The sequence below is a fragment of the Staurois parvus genome, unplaced genomic scaffold, assembly GCF_062004578.1.
Source record: "Staurois parvus isolate SC_StPar_1 unplaced genomic scaffold, SC_StPar_1.0 ptg000147l, whole genome shotgun sequence".
Lineage (NCBI taxonomy): Eukaryota > Metazoa > Chordata > Amphibia > Anura > Ranidae > Staurois > Staurois parvus.
The window spans coordinates 7,032,078-7,056,754 of NW_028317943.1; the positions used below are offsets into that span (position 1 = coordinate 7,032,078).

Genomic DNA, 24,677 nt, shown 5'->3' on the forward strand with positions numbered 1-24,677 from the left:
TCCCTAGATTACATTCATACATAAACATACTAGGGACAATTTGTTAGACAGGATCCAATTAACCTCCCAGCATGTCTTTGGAGTGTGGGAGGAAATCGGAGTACCTGAAGGGAACCCACGCAGGCACAGGGAGAACATCCAAACTCCAAGCAGGTGGTGCCATGGCTGGGATTCAAACCAACGACCCTAGTACTGCCAGGCGGAAGTGCTAATCATTTAGCCACTGTGCTGCCCTAAGACTTGGTTACTGTTCAGCTTGCAGGCAAAGATTTCTTTCACTTCCTTTTGTGTCTCAGGGTCAGGATATTTTAAAGCCCATTTCTGGAATAAAATTATCCCCCGTTTCACCTCCTCCAACTGATCACTGGCAGTAAAAAATAAAAATCTAAATGCCCATTGTACTTATTGAAAGTTGTAGTGACATGATGTGGACACCTGCTAACAGCTGTCCAGCTGAAAGTCTGGAGTGGGGATTTAAGGTAAATCTTCCCATTCAAACATAGCAAAAAATAAATAAAATATCAAAATGGGTTCCAACCATTCTGCAGTCTTCCCAAAACTATGCTACAGCAACAGGAAAGTACTGACAAAAGGAAACGTCTGAATGCAAAGCTCACAGCTACAACATGGGAGAATTAGAGGGAAATTTTCCCTTCCAACACTTTTGACCATGCAACCCACCTAGTTTAGTGATGTCTTACATGCTAATACATGAAAAAGCTAAAAACAGTACCTAAAGAATTTAAATAGTCTCCTTCATGTGAATGCTTGTACAAGAAAAAGTGATAGCGTGCAGCATCCTTCGGAATCCTTGCCGGCAAATCCTTCACTTCTGTGTATGCGGTGTTTGCCAAAACAATGACTTCATTTTTTATATCTATTTTCTGTAGACAATAAATACAACTGTTAATATTGACAATTTGTAGAATACAAAGCATATTGTACATACATTTGCATGTAAGTATTTAATTTGCTGCATGTTCACATTTGCAAAGTAATCTTTTTGCAACACACTGTACATTATGTGGCCACCATATAAATACATAATTCAAATTTGCGCACAGAAAATTACTCAGTGCAATATGGCAAGTTATTAATGCTGCTCATAGGCTGAAATACTGTGAATGAAAAAGAAATATGCAGATTGGGGACATCAAATTATCTCAGTAAAAATGGCAATTCATGGATTTGCAATAACATGCAAAGGTGCTTGTTCACAAGCTGCCCATGTCTAATAAAGGATATTTCTGGACTCACAGAGATCACCATCTACGAAGGTTTCTGGTAAGAACAATAAATCAAAAGTCAAGACACACACACAGATTCAATTTGTTAATTTATTAGTATACAAAATTCATTCATCAGCAAACAATTTATGCAATTTATATCAGAATTGGTTTGTCTTACCAGAGTTAATTCAGCATTTAGCTGTTGCTAATCTATGTCGACTGGAACACGACAGTTCCTTTTCAGTAATTTAGGAAATGCAAAAAAGTAAATCAGCAACCTGGACCACTACCTATTCTACAGTATATACAATACCTGCACCAAGCAGCATGAGGCTGAAATTCCATACAGAAATCATATAGCTTTCTTGTGTTTCTCCTCATATTTCAGACGTGTGCCCACACCACACAGCCAATACTAGTGTTTGTAAAGGTAAGTGTGCAATCAATAGCCCAATGCAGACTTTTCACAGAGATCTGTTCAACCTTTTGTTTATGCCATAGCTCTTCTGTGATATAAAATCATGAATCAGCCACTCCATTAAATACCAAATATTAGTGATTACACGGTAAAGTAACCAATAATGTCTATAGATTACTATGAAATCTGCCGAAACCCTGCAAGAATTTGCTGCAAAATCTCAAGTAAAACAAAGTTTATTTACAGTCATTGGAAGAAGAAAATGAAAACGTGCTTCTAGCTTAAGTTCACATTAGTGTGGTTCTACATGCCGCGTTTGAACAAACACATTTGAATGTGCCTGCGTTTTCCTGCGCTTTTATAAAACCGCAGCCGCACGGAAACCGCATGGTGCTTTGACATGTGATTCTACTGGTTTTGGGAATCGGGTGCCATTAAGAGTTAATGACATACCCATGTGTTTTCTTTAAAGCACTGTGTTTTGTGAGTGGCTGCATGTAAGTGCGAGAATGCGCGCAAATTAAACGTTTTCCCAAATCCACACTGTCAACCTAGCTTTACAGACAGGCTTGTTCCCTATAAACCACAAGGCTGCACTTTCATACTTTTCAAAGTTTCACTTTAAAAAATGAATTTACAGACGAACAAAAACATGGCAACTACTAGACCAGGGGTGTCAAACTCCATTTTATGGCAGGTCACATCAGCCTTATGGTTGCCCTAAAGGGCCAGTTGTATCTGTAAAACTATAGAAATGTATCTATACTTTATCATATTAAATAATTGCCTCTGAATTCGATTATTTGTTTTAGTAATAACTCAAAACTTCATCAACTATTACAGAAGTATGAGAGGGCTCCATGACTGTCTTCACCTGCCCTTCACAGCTGAAGTCTGAAAAGAAGCGCCGCACACCACTAGTATCATGCGCAAGAAACTTTATTGGAGACTGCTCAGACAGAACCTGGTTCTGCCATGGTACTCTCTGAGCAGTCTCAGAGTTTCTTGTGGATGATACTAGCGGTGCATGACCCTCATTTTTAACTGGCATAGAATTGGAATACTCTAATATTTCTAAGCAGATGTCAAGAATCCCTCCCCCTACCTTACATCACAGTGCATCCCTCTTACCTTTTGCTGCTGGGAAGAAGCTAGGGGTGGAGCTGGGAAGCAGATAGTGCAGGGTCTGGAAGAAGACCAGAGGAGGGCTGGGGCTCGCAGCAGGAGTCTGCTGAATGCTGAGACCAGGAGAGGCAGAGACAAGAGGGTGCTGCAGCTGCACAGAGAGGTGCGGGATCTGAAGCAAGAGTTCTGTCCTCCTGTCTACTGCTGAGACAGGAAGGGGGGAGATCAGAAGCTAGCATCTCCACGGCTGTATAGAGAAGCGCAGGATCTGGAAGAGGAGTACTGTGCTCGTCTCTGCTGCCAACTGCTGAGACAAGGTAGGGGTGGAGACCAAGGGGGTTCCACAGCTGCAAGAGAGGTGTGAGGGCCACATGAAATGATCTGGTGGGCAGCAGGCCTTGTGTTTGACACATGTGTACTAGACCTTGCAAATGGTAAAACAAAAACAAATGTCATGTGTGCAGATAAAACAGCCTTATCCTACAAAATGATCATGGTGACATTAAGTACAATATAAACATCATGACTTAATAAAACCATTTGCATCAAATATATCTCACATTTAAATTTGCAATAAACAATATGAAAAATCAAGTTCTACATACCAACTGAACATAGTTTAGTTTATTGTTTTTTAGTTGTTCCAGTGCCTGAAATGCATCTCTCTGTATCGGGAAAGCAACCCCTTGGAGAGTCTGTTGTTTTGTGTCTACTCCAATGTCTGTTTGAATCTGAAATATTAGACATAACCATACATGATTGGAAGAAAAAACAAGTGTTTAGGTACAGCAATAAAGCATCAGTTCCCCAGCCAAACATGAATTTTCCATTGTTAAATATATTTATTTTGATGGACCATGCAATTTTTATTTAATAGGCTGCTTGGAGTTATTTGGTCACATCTGTGTTTTTACATTATTTAAAGAGCCATTTATGTTTTCTGACTTTAGATATAAACTTTTTTTTTTTATATTTGATGAATAGCTATAACAAATACAAAAACCATTAGAACGGGTTTTTCTGTTGGACATGAAAAGAAGGTTAACAAAATAATATATTAATGCCAATATGTGATATTGTCAAAGCAGTTGAAAAAAACTAACTTTTAATATTCAGTATGAAAAGGATATATCTGTTCAGATTAAATGATGGGAGTAAACCGGGAATGGTCCTTCTTAATACACTGCTGTGAAAACAGTTTTCAGAAATTAAAATAAAAACTAAAAATGGTTACAACCAGAGTTTTACCTCATTAATCTTTATTTGCCTTAGCTCTTCTTCTGATGCAGTAAGAGGGGCAGGAGCTGAACGGCAAACTAAATATTTATTATATCCACTAAGTGAAACATCCTCCTGTTGAAAAATAAACCATTGTAAAGCACATTAATTAAAATTCTACAATAAAAAAAACGAAGCTGAACAACTTAAACTGATAGATAATGGAATATGTAAAATATATAATGCAATGGAAACATTTTAAATTCTTTTATTTATGAAACAGAAAGCAGCAGATCTAGAACAAGACATACAATAAGGTATCTCCCATGGGCACAAAATATATTAAAACAAGCACATCTCCATACAGACGTTATAAGCAAAGAACAAATCAAGTTTATAACAAGTTTATTCATAAGGTACTGCAGATATTACATTTAGTTCAAGATATCCCTGGAAATCTGAGGGAACAGGGGCATGTCTACTCTGGGTTGTTTTTCTATCTGGAAGCAAGGCAAAAAATACAAGACGACGGGGAGTGCAGAGAGCTAGATGGATATAGAGATAAAGGACCAGTGGTGAGTATTTGTTATCTCAAGGAGTCTAATTAGCCTTCTTAGTTGTTACCTTGGGACTACATAAGGATCAGTCTGTAGAATAGGACAGGGGTTGGTTTGAGTAGCTTAGCAAAGAAACTGAACAGGGTTGTCACCATTCAGTCCACAAAAATGCAGGGTGTTGTCAGCCCACAATAAGACTTGGTAGTGAGTGCATTTCTATCTGACCAATAAGTATTTTCTGTACTTGCAGAGTATTTATCCTGCTTTCATTTAGGGTGGGTCGGTGGGTGTTAGAATGAAATCAAATAGGGTTTTATCCCTTTCGCCGCTGCCAGGACCATATGACGTATGAACCTACAGCACTGCTCCCAGCTAGCCAGGTCTGTAGACAGTATGAACCTGACATTTCTCCTTTTGCTACAAGCTTATGGTCACTTCAGTGACCATGAGCTTATAGCAGAAATGTCCAGCAGACTCTGCTAAACATACCAACACACCAGCAGACTAACTCTGATTAGTGGATGACAATCTGCTTCCCCCGCTGTCAGTGAAACTTCTGCTTCCCCCACTGCTCCTATTTCCCCCTTCCACTGCACCGATCCCACAGCACAGTTCGCTTGACTGTTTAGACACCAAGTATCTCTCCAAAGCCCCTTCCTGAAAAAAATGTATACAATATTAACAATAAAATAAAAACAGTAAGGCCTCGTTCATGCAGGGCATACTACCATGTACTCCACTGCGAGGCCGTGTTTATTATTTATTACAGGTACTTGTATAGCGTCGTCAACTTACACAGAGCTTTACATATATATTGTACATTCACGTCAGTCCCTAACCCTTTAGGGGCATACAGTCTAAGAACCCTTACTTACATTCATACATACATATACTAGAGCCAATTTAGACAAGAGCCAATTCACCTACCAGCATGTCTTTGGAGTGTTGGAGAAAACCAGAGCACCCGGAGGAAACCTACGCAGCCACAAGAACATGCAAACTCCAGGCAGGTAGTGCCATGGTTGGGATTCAAACAAACGACCCTAGTACTGCCAGGCAGAAATGCTAACCATTTAGCCACTTTGCTGCCCACTTAGATGAATCCCTGTGCAGGCAGTTTCATTGATGTCAATTGGCATGTAGCAACTGCATGAACACAGCGGTTGCTCCCAATTTGACATTCATGTGTCTTGGTGCAAGTTCCTGAGCTCACACTGTCTGTGTTTGTCTCTGCACCCACAGAGATGTCAGATTGGAAGAAGCAGTTGTGCCCATGCAGCTGCTGCATTCCAATTGACATGAATACGACTGCCTGCAAGGGGGATGCATGGAACACCTGGGCATCCCTCTGCAGGTAAAAACGGCCCTCCACAGACATACACTTTAGTATACCCCATGTGAATGAGGTCTTAGTAGGAATTTAGCAAGAATTTTGTAGAGTTATGTGGTATTAGTGTCCACTGATAATGCTTTTAGTGTATTTTTAATGAAAATAGCGATTTGATAAACATTTGCGCAACTATTGCGGAGCCTATTAAAAAAAAAAAATAGCAGGTTTTTTTTTTTCTATAGGTCATGTGCCTTCAGAAAATCTATGGTTTGGGGAGTCTTTACAAACTCTGAAGGCTGCAAGTGAAAAATGATAACCTCAGATATTTTGAGTAAATTGTTTTTATTTACTATTCTGCGCACCTTCAGGTTTCACCATTTCACAAAAAGGTGCAATTTAAAGTTTACAAATATTTATTGACTCAATATAGTTTTAGTTTTTATTTTTAGTAGGAATGTATCAGGAATTTTGTAAGTTTGGCTGTGTTTGTGTCCGTGAATTATTTTTGTGTATTTTTAGCGACTTTTTTTATAAACATTTGCGCAAATATCACAGGGCCATAAAAAATAATCAGTAACGCCTTCTTTTTATTCTACTGGGCCTATGCTTTTAGAAAATGTGTGGTTTGGGGGAGTCTTTTACAAACTCTGAAAGCTGTAAGAAAAAAAAATGGAAAAATTGCAAAAATGGTCTGGCCACCTGAGTTTAAAAGTGAAGTGCAGGACTTGGCAGCGAAATGGGTAAAAGGTTCACCGACCATTAATGTAGTGGGAATGTTGTGAGGTGGGGTTCAAAAGTGGCAGTGACCATCTATTAATGATTGTGGTATTGTTTTAGGGAGGGGGTTAATGTGCCACTGACCATCAAGCAAATGTTTTGGAGATATGGGGGGGGGTTTAAAGTTATTGTCCATGACATCTAGATATTGCAATCTGAGTGCAATGCAATTTCATCCTTTCAACTTTGACTTTGGTGACCGACTCTTAAAGATAAAGCACACCTTTATTTATATTTTTAATCACCTCAATATGAGCATGTTTCTTCGTTTTAAAAAAAACAAACAAAAAACACTGTGGCAAAAAGATATCGCTGGCAGTTCCTACTTTCCAAAAAGGGATAATTTGGGGGGGGGGGGGGGGGGGGTTTATACTCTTAGCATGTTTATTTTAACAGAATATAAGAGAAACATCTTTTTTTTGTTAATGTTTATGATTTTCTCTTTTTCATTTATATACTATCAAAAGTTAAGTTCCATCTGTCTAAAAAAAGTTATATAAAATTAATTTACATAGTGTTGCATGATGGAGTAATTGACTGTCAAACTATCAAAGCATTGAAAAATGAAAAAAATGACCTGGACAGGAAGGAGGTGCAACATACTGATCCTAAAGTGGTCGCTTGCCCGCCGCCCTATAGTAGAAGTACTGCGACAGGGCTGTGCATGTATATACACTTGATTTGCATTTCCGGGTAGGGGGCGTTGTCAGTTACCAGGTCCCAGCCGGCACTCGGCGATCATCGTGGAAAGCCGATAGGGGAGAGGCCTTTGAGTAAATAACACAGGTCTCTCTCCTGTCAGCAAAGACACGCTTCTTTGTATTTCTCTACACAGCAGAGAAATGCAAAGCAACATGTCTCCATAATACAAAAAACACAGGTAACCCTTTGATCGCCCCAGATGTTAACCCCTTCCTGCCCAGTGTCATTAGTACAGTGTAAGTGCTTTTTATTAGCACTGATCACTGTATTAGTGTCACTGGGGATGTTAGTTCCCACCCAGTGTCCGAATGCCTGCCGCAGTCCCGCTATAAGTCACTGATCACCGCCATTACTAGTGTGTGTATATATATATATATATATATATATATATATATCCCCATTTGTGGATGATATCACTTTCACTTAAACCAATTAATTGACTCGTTTTGAAATTTTTTTTTTTTTTTAGCAAAGACATGTAGCAGAATATATTTTGGCCTAAATTTAAGAAGAAATGTGATTTAAATTTTTTTTTTTATTGGATATTTTTTATAGCAAAAAGTCAAAAATGGTTTTCTTTTCCAAAACTGTTGGTCTTTTTTCATTTAAAGCGCAAAAAAAAAAAAAAAAAAAAAAAATGCACAGGTGATCAAATACAACCGAAAGAAAGCTCTATTTGTGGGAAAAAAAGGACCTACATTTCATTTACGTACAGCATTGCATGACCGCGCAATTGTCAGTTACAGTAACTCAGTGACGTATCGCAAAAAATGGCCTGGTCAGGAAGCGGAGTAAATCCTCGGGAGGGTAAGTGGTTCAAAAGATAGCATTTGGGAAAAACCGCCTATGTAGCAGAGATGTACTGCATAAGCATTTTTTTAAATTTGTCTTTACATACACTTTAATGCAGTACTGTTGCTTATCTTTGTGTTTACACCAGAAATAAGGAGATTATCAAGTACAGTCACAGTACCTAAAGCTGTCAGATATAGAGGCATAATCCAGCTGCAGAAAGATCTCTTCACAAACTTTCACACTTGGCTGAATGTGAATGTTTGTACTTATAGGGAAGGTTCCGGGAGCACTCAGCACTGATCTGTGCTGTTGGTTTATCTCATAAGGAAAACTATGTACCGGTAATTTAACTTGGCTGATCTACTCTTTTACCCAGTAAGGTTCAGTGGATACATGCAGGCATACAATCATTTCTCCAATATGACCTTAACCAGCAGATTGTGACATATGAATCTATGATTTTCTTGTTCATGTGGCACACAGAAATTCAGAGACGAATGTGTTAAACTGTCTCCTACAGAAAGATTTGGACACTGGTAAACAAAAAAATTGTGGGTCAGCCCAGTACAACCCTTCCTTCTCCCAGCATGACTCACTTGTTGCTAGTGTCCTAAGAGGATGAGTGCCTTTTCTCTATACTGCAGGAAAAAGTCTAACTCTTTTTGCAAGCTAAATTATTTCCTTCAAGATTTTTTCTTCAATCAAGATTCCTGCCCATGAGCTGGCCTCCATATGCAACTATTGATCTTTCATCAGCTTGACTAGCTTGGAATGTGACATTTGGGTGCTGGGCTCTGCATTGTGGTGTCTACTGGGCCAAAGTGTACTGGTTAGGTTGGCCCAGGGTTTGTCAAACATTTTACCTTGGAGGAACCCTTGGCAAAAAGTTTGAGATCTTGGAACCCCTGAAATAACTTTCAGATCTACAGTTCATGGAGCATTGGTGCGATCGGCGAGCTGTTGATATAACAATTATTTTCAGAAATATCATTAATAGAATATTAAAAAACTTACCTATTTAATGTGAAATTTGTCCTTGCTTTTTTCTGCACAGATGCTCAACTCTGGGTTGAACTTGAGATATGCAGTGTATAGGGCAGTGATGGAGAACCTATGGCACGTGTGCCAGAGCTGGCATGCAGAGCCATCTCAGTGGGCACGCCAGGAAGAAGAGGAAGATGAGCGCACACGGACCACGCACACTGACCGGCCATCCAGATCTCGTCCACACTGGACCCCCATTAAACTACATCTCCCACATGTCTCTGGGGCCAGGGTGGGTGTGGACGAGAGGAAACGGCTCCTATCTGGCACCAGGGGTGATGTAGCCAGGGATGGGCGTGGAAGAGAGGAAGAGGCTCCCACACTGCTCCGGGGCCAGGGGCGATGTGTTCAGCATGGATGGGAATGAGCTGCTGGGTTGGAAGCCACACCGACACTGCCAGAGGTGAGATTAACTGCTTGCCAACCATGCTATAGCCAAAAGTGTCGTCTGTCAGTGCTGCCCAGCAGTGCCACCTGACAGTGCTGCCCAGCAGTGCAACCTGACAGTGCTGCCCAGCAGTGTCGCCCATCAGTGCCACCCATCAATGATGCCCAGCAGTGCCACCGATCAGTGCTGTCTGTCAGTGCCTCCAGTTGGTGCTATCAGTCAGTGCCGCTTATCAGTGCCCATTATTGCTGCATATCAGTGCATCATCAGTGCCTCCTCAATTCCCACCAGTGCCGCCTCATCAGTGCTACCTATCTGTGCTGCCTCATCAATGCCCATCAGTGCTGCCTATCAGTGCAGCCTCACCAACGCACATCAAAGAAGAAATATTACCTGTTTGCAAAATTTTATAATAGAAGCAAAGAAAACCTTTTAAGTTTTTAATTTTTTGCTCTTTTTTCATTTATAGTGCAAAAAATAAAAACACCCAGTGGTGATTAAATACCACCAAAAAAAGCTCTATTTGTGTGAAAAAATGAGTGTTGCATGACCGCACAATTGTCATTGCCAAGTTCAACAGCACTGAAAGCTAAAAATTGGTCTGGACAGGAAGGGGGTAGAAGTGCCCGGTAGGCAAGTGGTTAATTGCAGTGTTGGCACTTTGAAATAAAAAAGTTGGTTTTGCGTTGCAGTTTTGGGCACTCGGGCTCAAAAAGGTTCGCCATCACTGGTATAGGGTGTCAGCACGGCAGAGCACAGGGGGGGGGCAAAATGGCACACTACAGGTGGGCACAGCACATCACAATACATGGGGTGGCACAGCAGCAAACAATATGGCAGGCACAAGGGGGAACAGCAGGGCACATTACAGGGAGGGGGGGGGGGGTTTCATCAGCAGGGCACATTACGGGGCATAGCAGGGCACATTACATGGGGGCAGGAGGACGCATTGTGGGGCGCACAGCAGGGCATATTATGGTAGCGGCTTCCTTCACATGCACAGGAGCACAGAGATGCTGCTGTGATGAGCCCTGTTGCAGAGAGCAGTTCCCCACTGACCCCTCCATCCACTCTATGTGATGTTACATGTAAGCACTTGGGATGGACAGGAGGGGAGGCGGGGTCAGTGAGGAACAGCACAGACACTTGTTGCTTCCCTGCACGTGTCAGCTAAGTGGGATGCAATCCACCCATCAATTGCTTGCAATTGGCAGGTAAATTGTGGTGGAGCCCCTGGAGACTTCTAACCAGAATGCTAGGGTTCCGTAGAACCCTGATAGAGAAATCCTGAGTTATCCACTGTGTGTTCTCCAGGTCCAGAGCCATGGCACAGCCATAGGTGTGACCCTATCTCTAAAGGCTCACTCTGTGAGTAGGCTGCACCGTCCCAAGCAATGGGAGCTACGTCACTATTAGTACCATTGTGCACCATTTAAAATGCCTGCTTCCATCGGTCTTACCACAAAAGGGGTTAACATTGAGGGACTAGCGCTGACATCAGCTGCTGGGTAGAATGTCCTCCATGCTGTCTTTCCTGCCATTCAGCATTGAGGAAGCTTCTTCCCGCTGCTGGATCTGGTTGCAAGTGGCACATGGAACTCTCCTCAGTTTGCCTACAGCTGCCCAGCAGGCGGGTTCATGATGATCTAGCCTTGTACCTTGAGCTAAATTGTGCTCCACCCTGTGGTGCAACATGCCTGGTTCTAGACACATGGGGGAACAGTCCCACTCTGCTGAACAGCCTCAGCATGTGTTCCACTAGTGGTTCCCATTCGGCCTGTACTCCCTGAACTGCCCAACACTAAAGGCATGGAGTTTTGCTCTATGCTAGAATCTATGTCATGCTGGGGAGTCTTATTTAGCATCGATGGCTGTGGCTGTCTCCTCAGCTCTATCCCAGAAAGACATACTGTAGCTGCAGTCATACAGGATTTTATTAAATAACTAGCACATTTGATTTACGATTGCAGAGGAATTAAGCATGCTTTCATGGCTTTTCCTGCAGAATATTTATGCGATCTGCCTGCAGCCTTAGCAGCCATCAAGATTCTGTCTGAGAAGAGTCTCTTAAGTCGTTAATGGTTGAACCTACACTGGAGGAATCACAGTTTCCTGCATCATTCCAAAACTTAAAACATCAAGTTCACCTTTAAAGGAAAAAGATAAGAAATGTACAAATTTTTGCAGGAAAATAAAAAATGCATTTATTATTTTTTTTCCTCACAGGAGCCTGCAAAGCATTATAAAGCTCCTGCAAACACGTCAGTACTGTTCTCGGCACGCTCACATTCCACGGACTCTTCCTCCAGCTTTCTAACCAAAAGCCCATACAGAGGTATGGGCAGAAAGCTGGAGGAAGAGCCAATGGACTATGAGCGCGCCAATCACTGCACTCACAGTTTATTAAAAATAAAAGTCTGTCTGCCGTGATGGTAGTTTATCCATTTACAGATCTCTATAACGTGTAATGTTGTATGGTGTAATGCGTGACAGGTATGTTCTAAAAGTGAACTTCGCCTTTAAAGCCATTTTGCCATTAGTGTGCACCACCTTAAACTTGAAGAAGATGATAAGCCTGCTTCTACTGTAGTGGTCCCCAGGTCTTGGCTCCATTAGGGCCTTCTAATTGCACCCGATGTCTAAGTCTTTTTTTATGGAGACCGGAAGAACCCTGGACTAGCTTTTTGTCCCTATCAACTGTTCATCAGCCTTTTATCCTTTGGAGGAGGATTTTCAGGAGAAATGCCCTCTCTGTACTTCCAGCAGTTTCTTGGTCATCAGCTTAGCGTTAACCATGAATAACTGGCATAGAATTATTTCTCCCATTCTGGTATGTGTGGCAATATAATATGTAGTGCACCCCCAACACGTGAGCTTACGTTCATATGTGGTGATGGGGCTCAATTTTTGGGGCTAGGGTTTAAGTGCTGTGGTGTAACTACTTTTTTTACACTTTTTGTTTTTTTAAACTAAACTTTGTATCTTATCACATAAGGGACAAAAAAACTCCTATATGCTACTTTTTTTTTTTTTTCTGACAGGTTCTCCTTTAGGCCTTGATGTCTCACCTTTCCACCATTAAAGCTAATAGAGCTTCTTCTCCAGCAACAGCAGCCATAAAAAGTGACAGCAGGACCCGGAAGCAACATTTTACACATCGCTTCTAGGTTCCCATTAGGAAGGGAGATAGGCAAATGGACGTTCGTGGATCTCCCTCCCCTCTGCCAGGCAGCACCCACCATGCCAATCACAGGTCTGTTGGTGGGAGTGCAGAGCATGACAAAAATATTGAGGGCATATGCAGGGGAAAGGGGGGGGGGGGCACAAATTTCCTGGGGTGCATGGAAGCAGCTGGGCAGCTGCCACCCAATGGCTTCTGACACGACACCCAAAAGTTGACTTGTAAGACTTACACACATTCCTGGCTGCTCTTTGTTTCACTAAACTTTCATTTTTATCACATAGGGGACAAAAAAGTCCCCTATGTGATAATTTTTGGACCGGTTCTCTTTAAGGGTTTTTTTGGACAGCAGGACCCAAAAGTAGGTTTCACACACTTCCAAATTCCTACCAAGAAGGGGAGTTCACTGGTTTCTTCCCTCTACCTGGCGGCACCCACTATTCTGGTCTGCAGTCACCAATGGGAGCATGGAGCCCGGAAAACATGGCAGAGGGTGGGGAGTTCACTGGTTTCTTCCCTCTACCTGGCGGCACCCACTATTCTGGTCTGCAGTCACCAATGGGAGCATGGAGCCCGGAAAACATGACAGAGGGTGGGTTGAGGTCAGACTGGTATGTTCCTGAGGTATGTGAAATTGTGTACATACTTTTTGTACCATCTGATAACTTCCATCTAACTGCCAGGAAGTGTGTGTGTGTAAACCCTCAGCAGTTGCCGACATATCACCTACATCAGTGGCAGCACGGGGTTAAGGGTCAGGTCTCTGCAACTTTAATCTTATCCAGAGACTGCTGGCTTCTTACTCTTTACTCAAGACCTCTGTACAGATTGTCTCCCATGTGGGTTCTTCTTGTGTCACCAATGGCTCTATGAGATCTAAATTTGTTTCTCTCCGTTCCTAACCTATCAGGGGTATGTTACTCTCTCAGAAGGTTGCATTCCTTGTGGATATCATCTCTTCGAGGCGAGTGACTGAGCTGAAGGCCTTATCCTATAAAAAACTTGTTCTGTTCTTACACAAGGGCAAGGAAATAATAAGTCCCAGAACTTCAATCCAAAAACAGTTTTAGTCTGTTGCCTTAACTAGGACATCATTCTCCCATATCTCAGTCTAGCCCCAGATCATCAGAAGGTGAAGTCCCTCCATTGCCTGGATGTAGTTTGTGCTGTGCGAGTTCACCTCTATCAGCAAGATGACGGACTTCTCTCTGTCATTCCTGATGGTCCCCATAAGGGGAAATCTGCTACTTATTCCCCTATATCTCAGTGTCTAAGACAAACCACGATTCAAGTTTATGGTCTTTAAGGATTGAGTTCTACCCTTTCCTACAAGATCTCTGAGTGCCCCCCCCCCCCCCCCACCCCCACCTCTTTTTTTGTTTGCAGAAAAATCACCCATAGCCAGCAGTATAACTTGACCATCACTGATTTCCTGTGTCCCTAAAGTAGAAAAATCAAATTTTCTAGGTACCTCCAGGGCATTAAAATGTGGGATTAAAAGCAACTTTTCATTACGGAACACCTTTCAAGCAAGAGATGTTATAGGTCTGCACATGCAACATTCCTTCATCTATCTTAGAGGTACTAAATAACTATGTATTAAACTTGTACATTACTTAACATACACCGTACATGTGAAAATGGATCTGATGCTAGATTTGCTTTACATGTGATGTGTGTTTGCTTTAAAAAGTACATTACAAGAATAGAAAAAATAAAAACCACCACACACACACACCGCTTTGTAACCGAGCACAATCAATAACCAGTCCGCATTAATTGTAGGAAACACACTTTTATAGCTTTCAGGTATGTAAGCAGACTTCTTTGCCAAGTTATTTTTATTTGTTCTCACTATAGCTGTGAACAGAGTACGATAAAAAGGTAGAAAGGTGAAATAGCTGTGACACTAGTCACTTAATAATACATTGTCTAGGAAATGCCACAAGCAGCAACTGTGCAGATATTTTTATATTACAAGAGGGCTCCAATCAGAGAAAAAATGAATCACTGGTAAACCTATATTTAACACCAGACTATATAAGCATTTGAATGTTTTTGTGTTTTGAGCTACTGAGGTACCTGCTTTGAGGAGTAGAATTCATATGACAACTGCAAGTCAAATACACCTGTCAATGAATTCTGAATCACCTCAAAAGCATTTCAAACTAATGTCGACACAAGCTCAAGGTTCATTGAGACAGGCTCCTATAGTTACTACTCATGCAGAAGATATACAAAGCAGTATCAGCTCCACACAGCCTTCCGTGGTCATAAAACAACAGATAATATCCTGCATCAAAAAAGGAAAAAAATCTAATGTAAAGGATGATTAGTATGTTGAAAATTTATCAATATTCAAAGCTTAATAAAAATGCATATTTTTACTTAGACAGCAAAAGTTCAACTATCCAGTCATGCGCAGATAAAATATGTAAGCAAGTGAACAAGAATCTGTTTTTCATATGGTTGGATAATGGAAGTTACTATTCACACACTTTTTCAACTCCATCACAAAAATGCAATCCAGATCCATTCCGAATGCGTTCCTGCATACATGCTTCTACCACGGTTTTGATTTGTTCCATTGTGTTTTTGATGCATTCCAGATGCTTTTTTCCCTGTACTAGGGTCCAGTGCATTTTTGAGGCATTTTACTGCATTCCAGTCCAGTCCAGTGGAAGGAAAATGCGGCATGTTCTACTTTTTTTTTCTGGTACTAGAAGGCCCTGGCTCTGACTGCACTTGTGTGAACTATGCCATAGGAAACCATATAACCTACTTTCCATGCATTTTTGATGGAGAAAAAAAAAAAAACGCACTAGACTGCATGTGGTGTGACCTAGCCCTTAGTAAATCAGACTCCGTCACAAATAAGCTTTATAATTGCACACACCTTTGTGGTTCCAAAAAGCTCCTCTTTTATATGGCCACCTCCGAATTCCTTTTTCACAGTGGCTCTAGTTGCAGCATACAACATTTTTTGTCGTACCTAATAGAAAACAGTGTTTACAATGAAGTTAAAGTATACCTGCACAGACGATTAAAGACAAACAGCCAAGTATACAGGTGAAATGCACATAAGGTAGCCATCCTCCTTCCAAAGGATTTGTATTTGTCTAACCATTCTGAAGCTTACACCACCTAGCCAGTAAGGCTTGCAAATCAGACAAAGTTCGGTTCATAGGAAGTTCAGGCAAACTCAGCAGGAAGTCCGAACCCTGAACAAAGTGCCAAGCACTACTGAAGTCTCTAGGAGCCAAATCTTGCTATTTTTCTTACCTTATTCAGGGCTAATGCAGAATAATTTCATGTGACTTAAAGTACAACACTGAAAATATATAAATCTTTTAAAATGACATGTTTGGGGGATGCTTTAAAGCTGCGGCTGAAGTTACAGCTTCAAGGCATCCAAAGTTAGACCCCAATTCCAGGCATGTAGCTAGGGTGGCCAGGAAAGGGAGGATAACAAGTGTGCAGTTCCACTTCTTGAACTATACCAGGACACATGCCTTTCTTCAACATTGGTAAGATACCTTGCAGAGGGAAGGGGCAGCAAAGTCCCCCACCCCCTGCAAGGCACCTTGTCCCCCTAACCTTAAGGGTCCAATTCCCACATCCAGTCTCCAAATGGATGGGTTTGCGGGGGGTGAACTTATAGAAACTATTCAATGTAGTTAGAGCACAGACTGTAGCCTATTTTAAAGTGCTTGAAAACCCTCATATATACCCAGTGAAGTGACTAGCATCAGGTGATACACAAGGATGATTCAATTCCCTGGCATTTTGTGGTGAGAGGTCACCTGGAGTCTAAAGCTATTCATACACGGCTTAAATTTCCTGCTCAATTGGCTGAAATTTAATCCATGGATGGCCCCTATGATACCACCTGGCTTGACAAAAGTCGATTTAAAAATGGACTTAGCTGGATGGAAAATTGTTAGCCAAACAGTGACTGCATCTTATCAGATGCAGTCACTGTTTGGGTATTTGGGCAACAATGAATGCTGCTGCTGTCTGAAGACAATAGTCAGCAGTGCAGATTCCTTTATCCATGCGGTTTAGCGTGGATGAGGGAATATTGATGAAGCCGAGAAATCTAAAAGTGTATAGGTTAACAATTGCTGCTCAGACCTCATGCTGTTGACACAAATAATGGCATAAGTATCCCTTAACAGATTCTAAAGGTAAGAAAAATGGTAGCATTAGTTAAGGCAATGAACAGGGTAGCCAATTTCACACCCCAAGGGGCCTTGCATGACTCTGAAACATCCTCAGACAAAATAATTAACATTAAGTGGGTAAACTTAATATCTAAGATAACTATGCCGAATTAAAATAATGTAAGTGGTTGTAAACCCTTGAGTATACCCAGTGAAGTGACTGGCTTCAGGTGTTACACAAAGATGAAATATTATAAGATGTACCTGTCTATCTGATGCAATTTGGCCTCCACATCCATTCAAAGTCCAGAATTTACACAGGACCGCTCACTATTGAAAGACAGGGATCTGAAGTCTTAGATTGCAGATCTCAGTGAGAACAGCTCTGATGTCTGATTAAAGGGGAGCGGAGGGTAGGAAAGGGATCCCCCCACCTTTACACAGTACACTGAAAACATGCAGAGCTGAGGATATCAGTCACAGGATGTGTGCTGAAGCTCTCCACCCCCATCAGTGTTTTTTTTTCTCTTGTATCAGGAAAGCTGTCAGAAGTGTCTTAGGCTGCTACTAGAGAAACAAAGCAGCAGAGAGAAATCACACTCAGTGCTTTGAATAGAGAGTAGTACACAATATGGAAGGATGTGCTTTCATGTCTGAGGTTTACAACCACTTTAAGCACCATAAAGCATACCAGGTGCAGTGGTCAGAAGTGTATCTTTTACACTGCTAATAAGCAAGTGCAGAAAATCAGTTAAAAAATTGGTGTCAGTAGGCATAAATTCACCAGAGTTCCCAACATTTTAAAAGAATTAAGAGCAAAAGCTTGAAAGAAGTTAAAAAACATGCAGTGAACTATGTGGGTCACCTGACCTCCTTGAAGAAATGGACAAGAATAATGTGCAACACTAAGAAAATAATAAGGTGTGCCACCCTCTATCTTGGAATTCTGGGTAAAATCACTGACCAAATCTTATTTAATTTTCTCTTCTATATCTATTTTGCGTGCCCCTTACATATATAACCATCATTTATCAGCAATAATGAAATGAAATATCAAATTCTGTAAAGTAAGCTGTGGCCCACACTTACATGAGAATAGTCTGGTGACCAGGCAATGAAGACCCATTCATAGCCCTGTGCATTCTGGGTATCCAAACGATACAAAATGTAACATGGTTGCTTATCTTCTAAAACTGGCAATACAAAGCCATCGTAGTCTTTGTCCCAAGAGCTTATTGGCTTTTCCCGAACACTCACATTCAATTGCTCTATTAGTAAAACAAAGAAGAATTTATAGGTGACTAGCAATTTCCCCAGTGACATCGCTGCTATACCTAGATTTCAGGACAGATATGCTAGATTTCACCTAATTATTATAAGTTCCCATTTCATCAAATATTTGATGTTTTGGTTACAAACAAAAACATAAGATGAAAACTGCCCTCCTGGAAGCAAACAGAAATTATACTGAATAACTTTAAGCAATATTTAACCCAAAACCAAAATTGTAATATACTGCAACTTACCAATTTTTAGATGTGGTGGCTGCATTTGTTTCCTGTTTTAATTTTTTCCCCCTTATTTTGACCTGTTGATCCAGCCAGCAAATCTGTTATTTTTCAACTTCCTTTAAGTCCTGGTTCACACTATGAATCGCCTGCAATTTCAGTGCTGTGCGATTTGAGGCCATTCATTTTGAATGAGCTGAAATCTCAACAAAAAGTAGTGCATGCGCTACTTTTGGAAACACACTGGATTGCATGATATTTTGTACCATGCGATTTGGTGCAGGCAAAAGTACCATGCGATCTGCATTTGGGGTGTCCTTAACTTAACACTGATGCCTGCTGCAGATCGCAACTGCATGAACACGAACGCAGATTTCCCACACCATGTTCTGGTGTGAACCTACCCCAACAATTAAGATGTCCAGCAAAAGTGGCAGTTAGAGGGCTGAGACAAACCATTTAACACAGTCAGGGGTGCTTACTAGGGATGCACCGATACCATATTTTGAGCTGCGAGTATGAATACCGATACTTTTAGTCAAGTATTCACCAATACCGACTACCGATACTTTGCGGTGCTATTTGCATCAATACAAAAATGCATGGATGCAAATTGCACCGCAAAAGAATAGCATGCAAGTTGAACAGGAATGCTATTCCTGTCCAAATTGCATGCAGCTCCCCCATTGCTCCTGTGTGAACCCAGGGTTGTCACAGTGACGGTGTGGGAAACCTCCCTGCACTGATCCCATGCTGAGAGGAGAGTGGGAAAGAAGGGTATGTGGGGATTTATACACTGGTGTTGGCTATCGAGCGGGCTAGATGGCTTCTGATTGGTCTGCTGTTTATGATGCATTGAATGTGCAGTTTTCTTAAGATATCTGTACTTTGGTGCATGAACACACACTTTGCATTGATGGCAGAAGAATTTTACAATTGCATTACAAACCATCTTCGATATCCAGCTTTAGCAGTCTGTATTTTCCATTTCTGGCTTTGGCAAAGGTTTCTCGAACATCGTCACTAGCTGTTAATAAAAAGAAACATTGTTATACTGTCTGTATTAAAAATACACAGACATTTTCCGATCAGCTTGAATAAGACTGGCCTTTTTTTCTAACCAATACTCATGCTGCAAGTTCCAAAGCTTAAGGGGTAATACACAAACACAATTTGAGTTTTGGATATTAAAACTGCCTTTGGGGCATATATCCCTGAATGGATATGGCCCTAAAGCTGGTCATCGATTTTGACAAAGCTGCTGGCAGCAAGGCTGGACACTGTGTCTGAAAACGCCAGGATTTTCCAGCATAATTTTTCAGATATATTAAAATTGTAGCAGTTTTTGTTTACCTATACAAATTTATTTCACCATTGGTTTACAGTGCTCAGCATAAATGAGTACACCCCTTTTGAAAAGTAAGATTTTAATCAATACCTCAATGAACACAAAAACAATTTCCAAAATTTTGACAAAACTGAGTTTTATAGAACATTTGTTTAGCTCATTACATGAAAGAAGGTTAATAATGTAAATTAGACTACAAAATCTTCCATTTTACTCAAATTAGTTGATGCAAAAATGAACACACCCCACAACAAAAACTCCTACATCTAGCATTTTGTATGACCTCCATGATTTGTAAGGACAGCACCAATTCTTCTAGGCATTGAATGAACAAGTTGGTAACATATTGCAACATCTATCTTTTTCCATTCTTCAAGGATGACTTCTTTTAGAACCTGGATGCTAGATGGAGAGTGATGCTTAACTTGTATTTTCAGAATTCCCCATAGGCGTTCAATTGGGTTCAGGTCAGGAGTCATACTTGGGCCACTGAATCACTTTCACCCTGTTCTTCAGAAACGGAACAGTGGCCTTAGATGTATGTTTTGGATCATTGTCATGTTGGAAAAGTGCATGATGACCAAGGGCACGGAGTGATGATAGCATCTTCTCTTTCAATATAGAGCAGTACATCTGTGAATTCATGATACCATCAATGAAATGCAGGTCCATGACATGAGCAGCACTTGTGAAGCCCCACAGAAGGACATTGCCACCACCATGTTTCACTAAAGGCACCATGCATTTTTCTTTCTACTCCTCACCTTTGTGATACATCAGTTGCAAAAACTTTTATCTTGGTCTCATTACTCCAGAGTACAGGGTCCTAGTAGTCTTACTTTTCAGCATGGGCTCAAAAACAGTTTAAGAAACTGTCAACTCATGTCTATTGGCACATATTCTGATTAGTTTGAGGATAAGGAATTAGACCTAAAAGTTAACCCTTTCATTGCCAGAGCCATTTCTGCATACATTTAAAAAATCATTTTAGGTCTGGGAATACATAAAATCCCAAATTCATTATATATATATATATATATATATATATATATATATATATATATATATATATATATATATATATATATCTTCTGAAACCCTAGAGAATAAAATAGTGGTAATTCCAATTTATTATGTCATGTGGCCTTCAGATTACACAACAGTGCATAGAGAACTTCATGGAATGGGTTTCCATGGCCGAGCAGCTGCATATGAAGTACACTGCAAAGTATCTGATGCAGTGATGTAAAGTACAATGCCAATGGACTCTAGAGAAGTGGAGACGTGTTTGCTGGAGTGACGAATCATGCTTCGAACCTGTCTGGGTTTGGAGGTTGCCAGGAGAATGGTACTTGTCGGACTGCATTGTGTAAAGTGTGGTGGAGGGGAGATTATGGTGTGGGGTTGTTTTTCAGGGGTTGGGCATGGCCCCTTAGTTTCAGTGAAGGAAACTCTTAAGGCGTCATAATACTAAGACATTCTGGACAATTTCATGCTGCCAGCTTTGTGGGACCAGTTTGGGGATGGCCCCTTCCTGTTCCAACATGACTGCACACCAGTGCACAAAGCAAGGTCCATAAAAGACATATAAACAGCAAGTTTGGGGAGGAGGAACTTGATCGGCCTGAGTCCTTACCTCAACCCGACAGAACACCTTTGGGATGAATTAGAGACTGCGAGCCAGGCCTTCTCGTCTGACATCAGTGCCTGACTCACAAATGTGCTCCTGGAAGAATGGTCAAACATTCCCATAGACACACTCCTAAACCTTGTGGACAGCCTTCCCAGAAGAGTTGAAGCTGTTATAGCTGCAAAGGGTGGGCCAACTCAATATTGAACTAAGACCGGGAGGCCATTAAAGTTCATGTGTGTGTAAAGGCAGGCGTCCCAATACTTTTACCTATTTTACCTTGGTATTTTTGCCTCTACATAAAGTTTTCATTTTTTAATATATATCTGTTTTTTCTTTTTTTTAATATACATTCCATTTTTTTTTCATTTCTTTCTCTTGCTCATATATTTGTTTCTCTGTATATTTTTCGTATTTATTTAATAGCCCTGAAGAGGGGGAAGTCTTTTCTCCCAAAACGCATTGACTTGAAGTACTTGTCGTTACTCTCAACAAATGTCTCTTAATCTACCATCAAAAGTGCATTCTTTTGGACATTGGAGCTCCTCCTTTTCTATTATTTGAAACATTACTTTCATCTGACAACAGTCAGTTTATCAGATTTACACACACTGTGTGTAAAACCCCTCCAAAGCCACCTGAATTGAAAAACATCTTGAAAGCTTTAGTCACACCTCTTACCTGATGAATGTCCCACATTGTGCAGATAGCTGGATCCTGGAAAAATCTTCACTGCAGGGATGACTGTCCTCTTTCTGTCTCTTAACAGCTTAAGGTCAGAACAACAGTACAGATGGTCTGACGGGAAACGATCCCTCCTTCCACCTCCTCCATTGAAAAAGGTTCTGTAACTTGATCAGTGAATTGGGGGGGGGGGGGGGGGAAAGAGTCTGAGGAGTCACATGATTGTCTATCCCATTCACAGACTGACATGCAGTGTAATCAATGAAATTATTTTTCAGTGGAGAAGGATGGAGTGTTTCCCTCCCTATTGAACCTATGTGCTGCCTTCTGCCTGAAGCTGTTAACTACTGCAGGCATCCCATGCAGTGAAGATTTCTCCAGGATCCAACTGCATGAAAGTGTGAAAAAAGTGAAATTCTGGACAAAGAGCTATACATACACAACTGAAATACATACATTTTACAGTTTTAAACAGAAAATCATGTGATAATTCCAATTCATTGTCCACTGAGGTGGAGAGGTGACATGAGAAACTGAACTGCTTAATTTCTAACTAGAGATATCAACCACAGGGCTGTAGAGTATGGAAAATATATGTAAATCACAAGGATGGCTGAACAGAATATTCATTTTATCTTAAAGTAAAATGGTAAATTTTTATTTAGTTGTGCAGTCTGCTGTATGCCTGCAATGCTGCTTTAGGATTAGGGGGCACTAGTGGAACTCGCTTTTCAGTTGAGATTGGGTGCCATAAGTATATGCAGAAAAATTATATGCAGAAAATGTTACTGGAGCCAAAAATGTGCCATAACCCCAAAGCAATCTTATGGATTTCCAGAGGCCAAGCACTAATGTACTTTACTATATTGCATATTCTTCTATAATAACCAACTAGGCAAGAAAAAAAATCTTTTTTAGCTTGAACAGGTGTTTCATGTTTGCGCTAAACAGAATAATCATAAAATAGTAATAAAAAGGTCAGGTATCCTTGTGTCACCAGAATGCACAATATGAATAAGTGGAACAAAGTCCTCTGTTCAATGTCCACACTCTCAGATAAATGGATATAAACAAAGATGGCCTGTGTGTATGTGAAAGCCAGGCACCACTTGTACAGTCGGGTCTCTGATCTGCTCTAATACATGATTTATTGCATGTGCAGTGCTGATAACTGTCTGGAAAGGCAGCTCTGCTCACCAATGTAACTTTACTCCTAAGGGTGCATTTGGACGTGCATCTAAATCTCCCTTACCTCTAATACCTGATCCGTGCTGGGATGAGCTTCGGAGGCTAGTGACAGATGCTGAAGAAGCTATGTGAGGCCTCCTCACTGCCTGTCTTTTACCGCTATTTTTGCCGGCCAACACGCCACAACTGCATGCATTGCACACAGCTACGGGGCATTTGCAGTGCTTCCCCATTTCCCTGAGCGTGTAGCATTCGGTGGGCTTGCCAACTGCCTATCACTAAATGTTGGATGAACTTTGTCACAGATGTGAAACAATATATTGCAACTACAGCATGTAAACACCCCCATACACTGCCTATTGCAGTTTAAGGGGGCAGTTGATGAGCGACAAAAAAGTGGCTCAAAACACTCAGTTTTGCCCCCCCAAGTGCACGTCTCAATGAAGCCTAACAGTAGTAATCATCATACAACTTCTGACAGCACAGCATATACCAGGTTTACTTTTTCTTACAATAAACAAACAGGTAGTTCTGTGAGTATATCATGCATCTGCATAACAAACAAAGCATTCAAATAAAAGTGTTTCAACAAATTAGTTCAGTAAGGATAAACAAAGCAACTAGAGTTTACCTTTCATCAGTTCTGACCAGTCAGAATAATTAAACAATTGCTGATTGGCTGCTATGCATTACTACACTTTCACTTGCCTAACAATAAGAATTGTATAGCTTCCAAGTGCAGCAGTGTTTACATCTCTAAATACCTATAGGCCTGCAATCAGCAGAGCTGAAAGTGATATTAATGGCTCGGGGTTATTTTCCATTATACTTACCTGCTCTGTGCAAAGATATTAACACAGTAGTCCCTTACCTCCTCTTCTGAAGTCCCCAGATGTGCGCAGCCTCCATAGCAAGCTATGTGCAATGGGCAAGTCGGCCTGTGTGTGCTGCCAGCATGTGACTGACAGTGGCAGAAGCTTTTGGCTCCTGCTGTTCCCAGGCCAGGAGGAGAGAGGGGCACAGTGCTGGATTGAGAGAGGACTCAGATAAGGGCATAGGGAATGGGGAGGGGGGTTCCAGGCATTGGGGTTTTTTTTACCTTAATGCACGAGCCATGCTGTGTGTGTCAATTGACACACAGAGCCCAGCTCAGGATCAAGCCCTCACCAGTGCCCCCATAGCAAGTGGCTTGCTATGGGGGCACTCAGAAGGGGGGGGCAAGAGCACCGGCAGGGGACCCCAGAAGAGGAGGTTTGTATTAAATGTTTAATAGATTTTTTTTATGAAATAACAAATTAGTTTAAGTTTATAAACCTAATGAAGCATCCCACACTTACTTTCCCGAATTCTGTGACACATATTCACTATGCCTTGTGAATAAGCACCGTTGGG

General features: G+C 41.1%; 1 protein-coding gene across 1 annotated transcript in view; it reads right to left on the minus strand.

The window, feature by feature from the left end:
• The window catches only part of TWF1 (twinfilin actin binding protein 1), a 53,181-nt gene that overhangs the window by 5,088 nt on the left and 23,416 nt on the right, over positions 1 to 24,677 (minus strand). The window contains exons 2-7 of the mRNA XM_089674006.1: positions 19,385 to 19,462; positions 18,017 to 18,195; positions 15,661 to 15,756; positions 4,021 to 4,125; positions 3,378 to 3,503; positions 734 to 884 (exon numbers count right to left, since the gene is read on the minus strand). Coding sequence (XP_089530132.1) covers positions 734 to 884; positions 3,378 to 3,503; positions 4,021 to 4,125; positions 15,661 to 15,756; positions 18,017 to 18,195; positions 19,385 to 19,462 — 735 coding nt within the window. The remainder of the gene's footprint in view (positions 1 to 733; positions 885 to 3,377; positions 3,504 to 4,020; positions 4,126 to 15,660; positions 15,757 to 18,016; positions 18,196 to 19,384; positions 19,463 to 24,677) is intronic.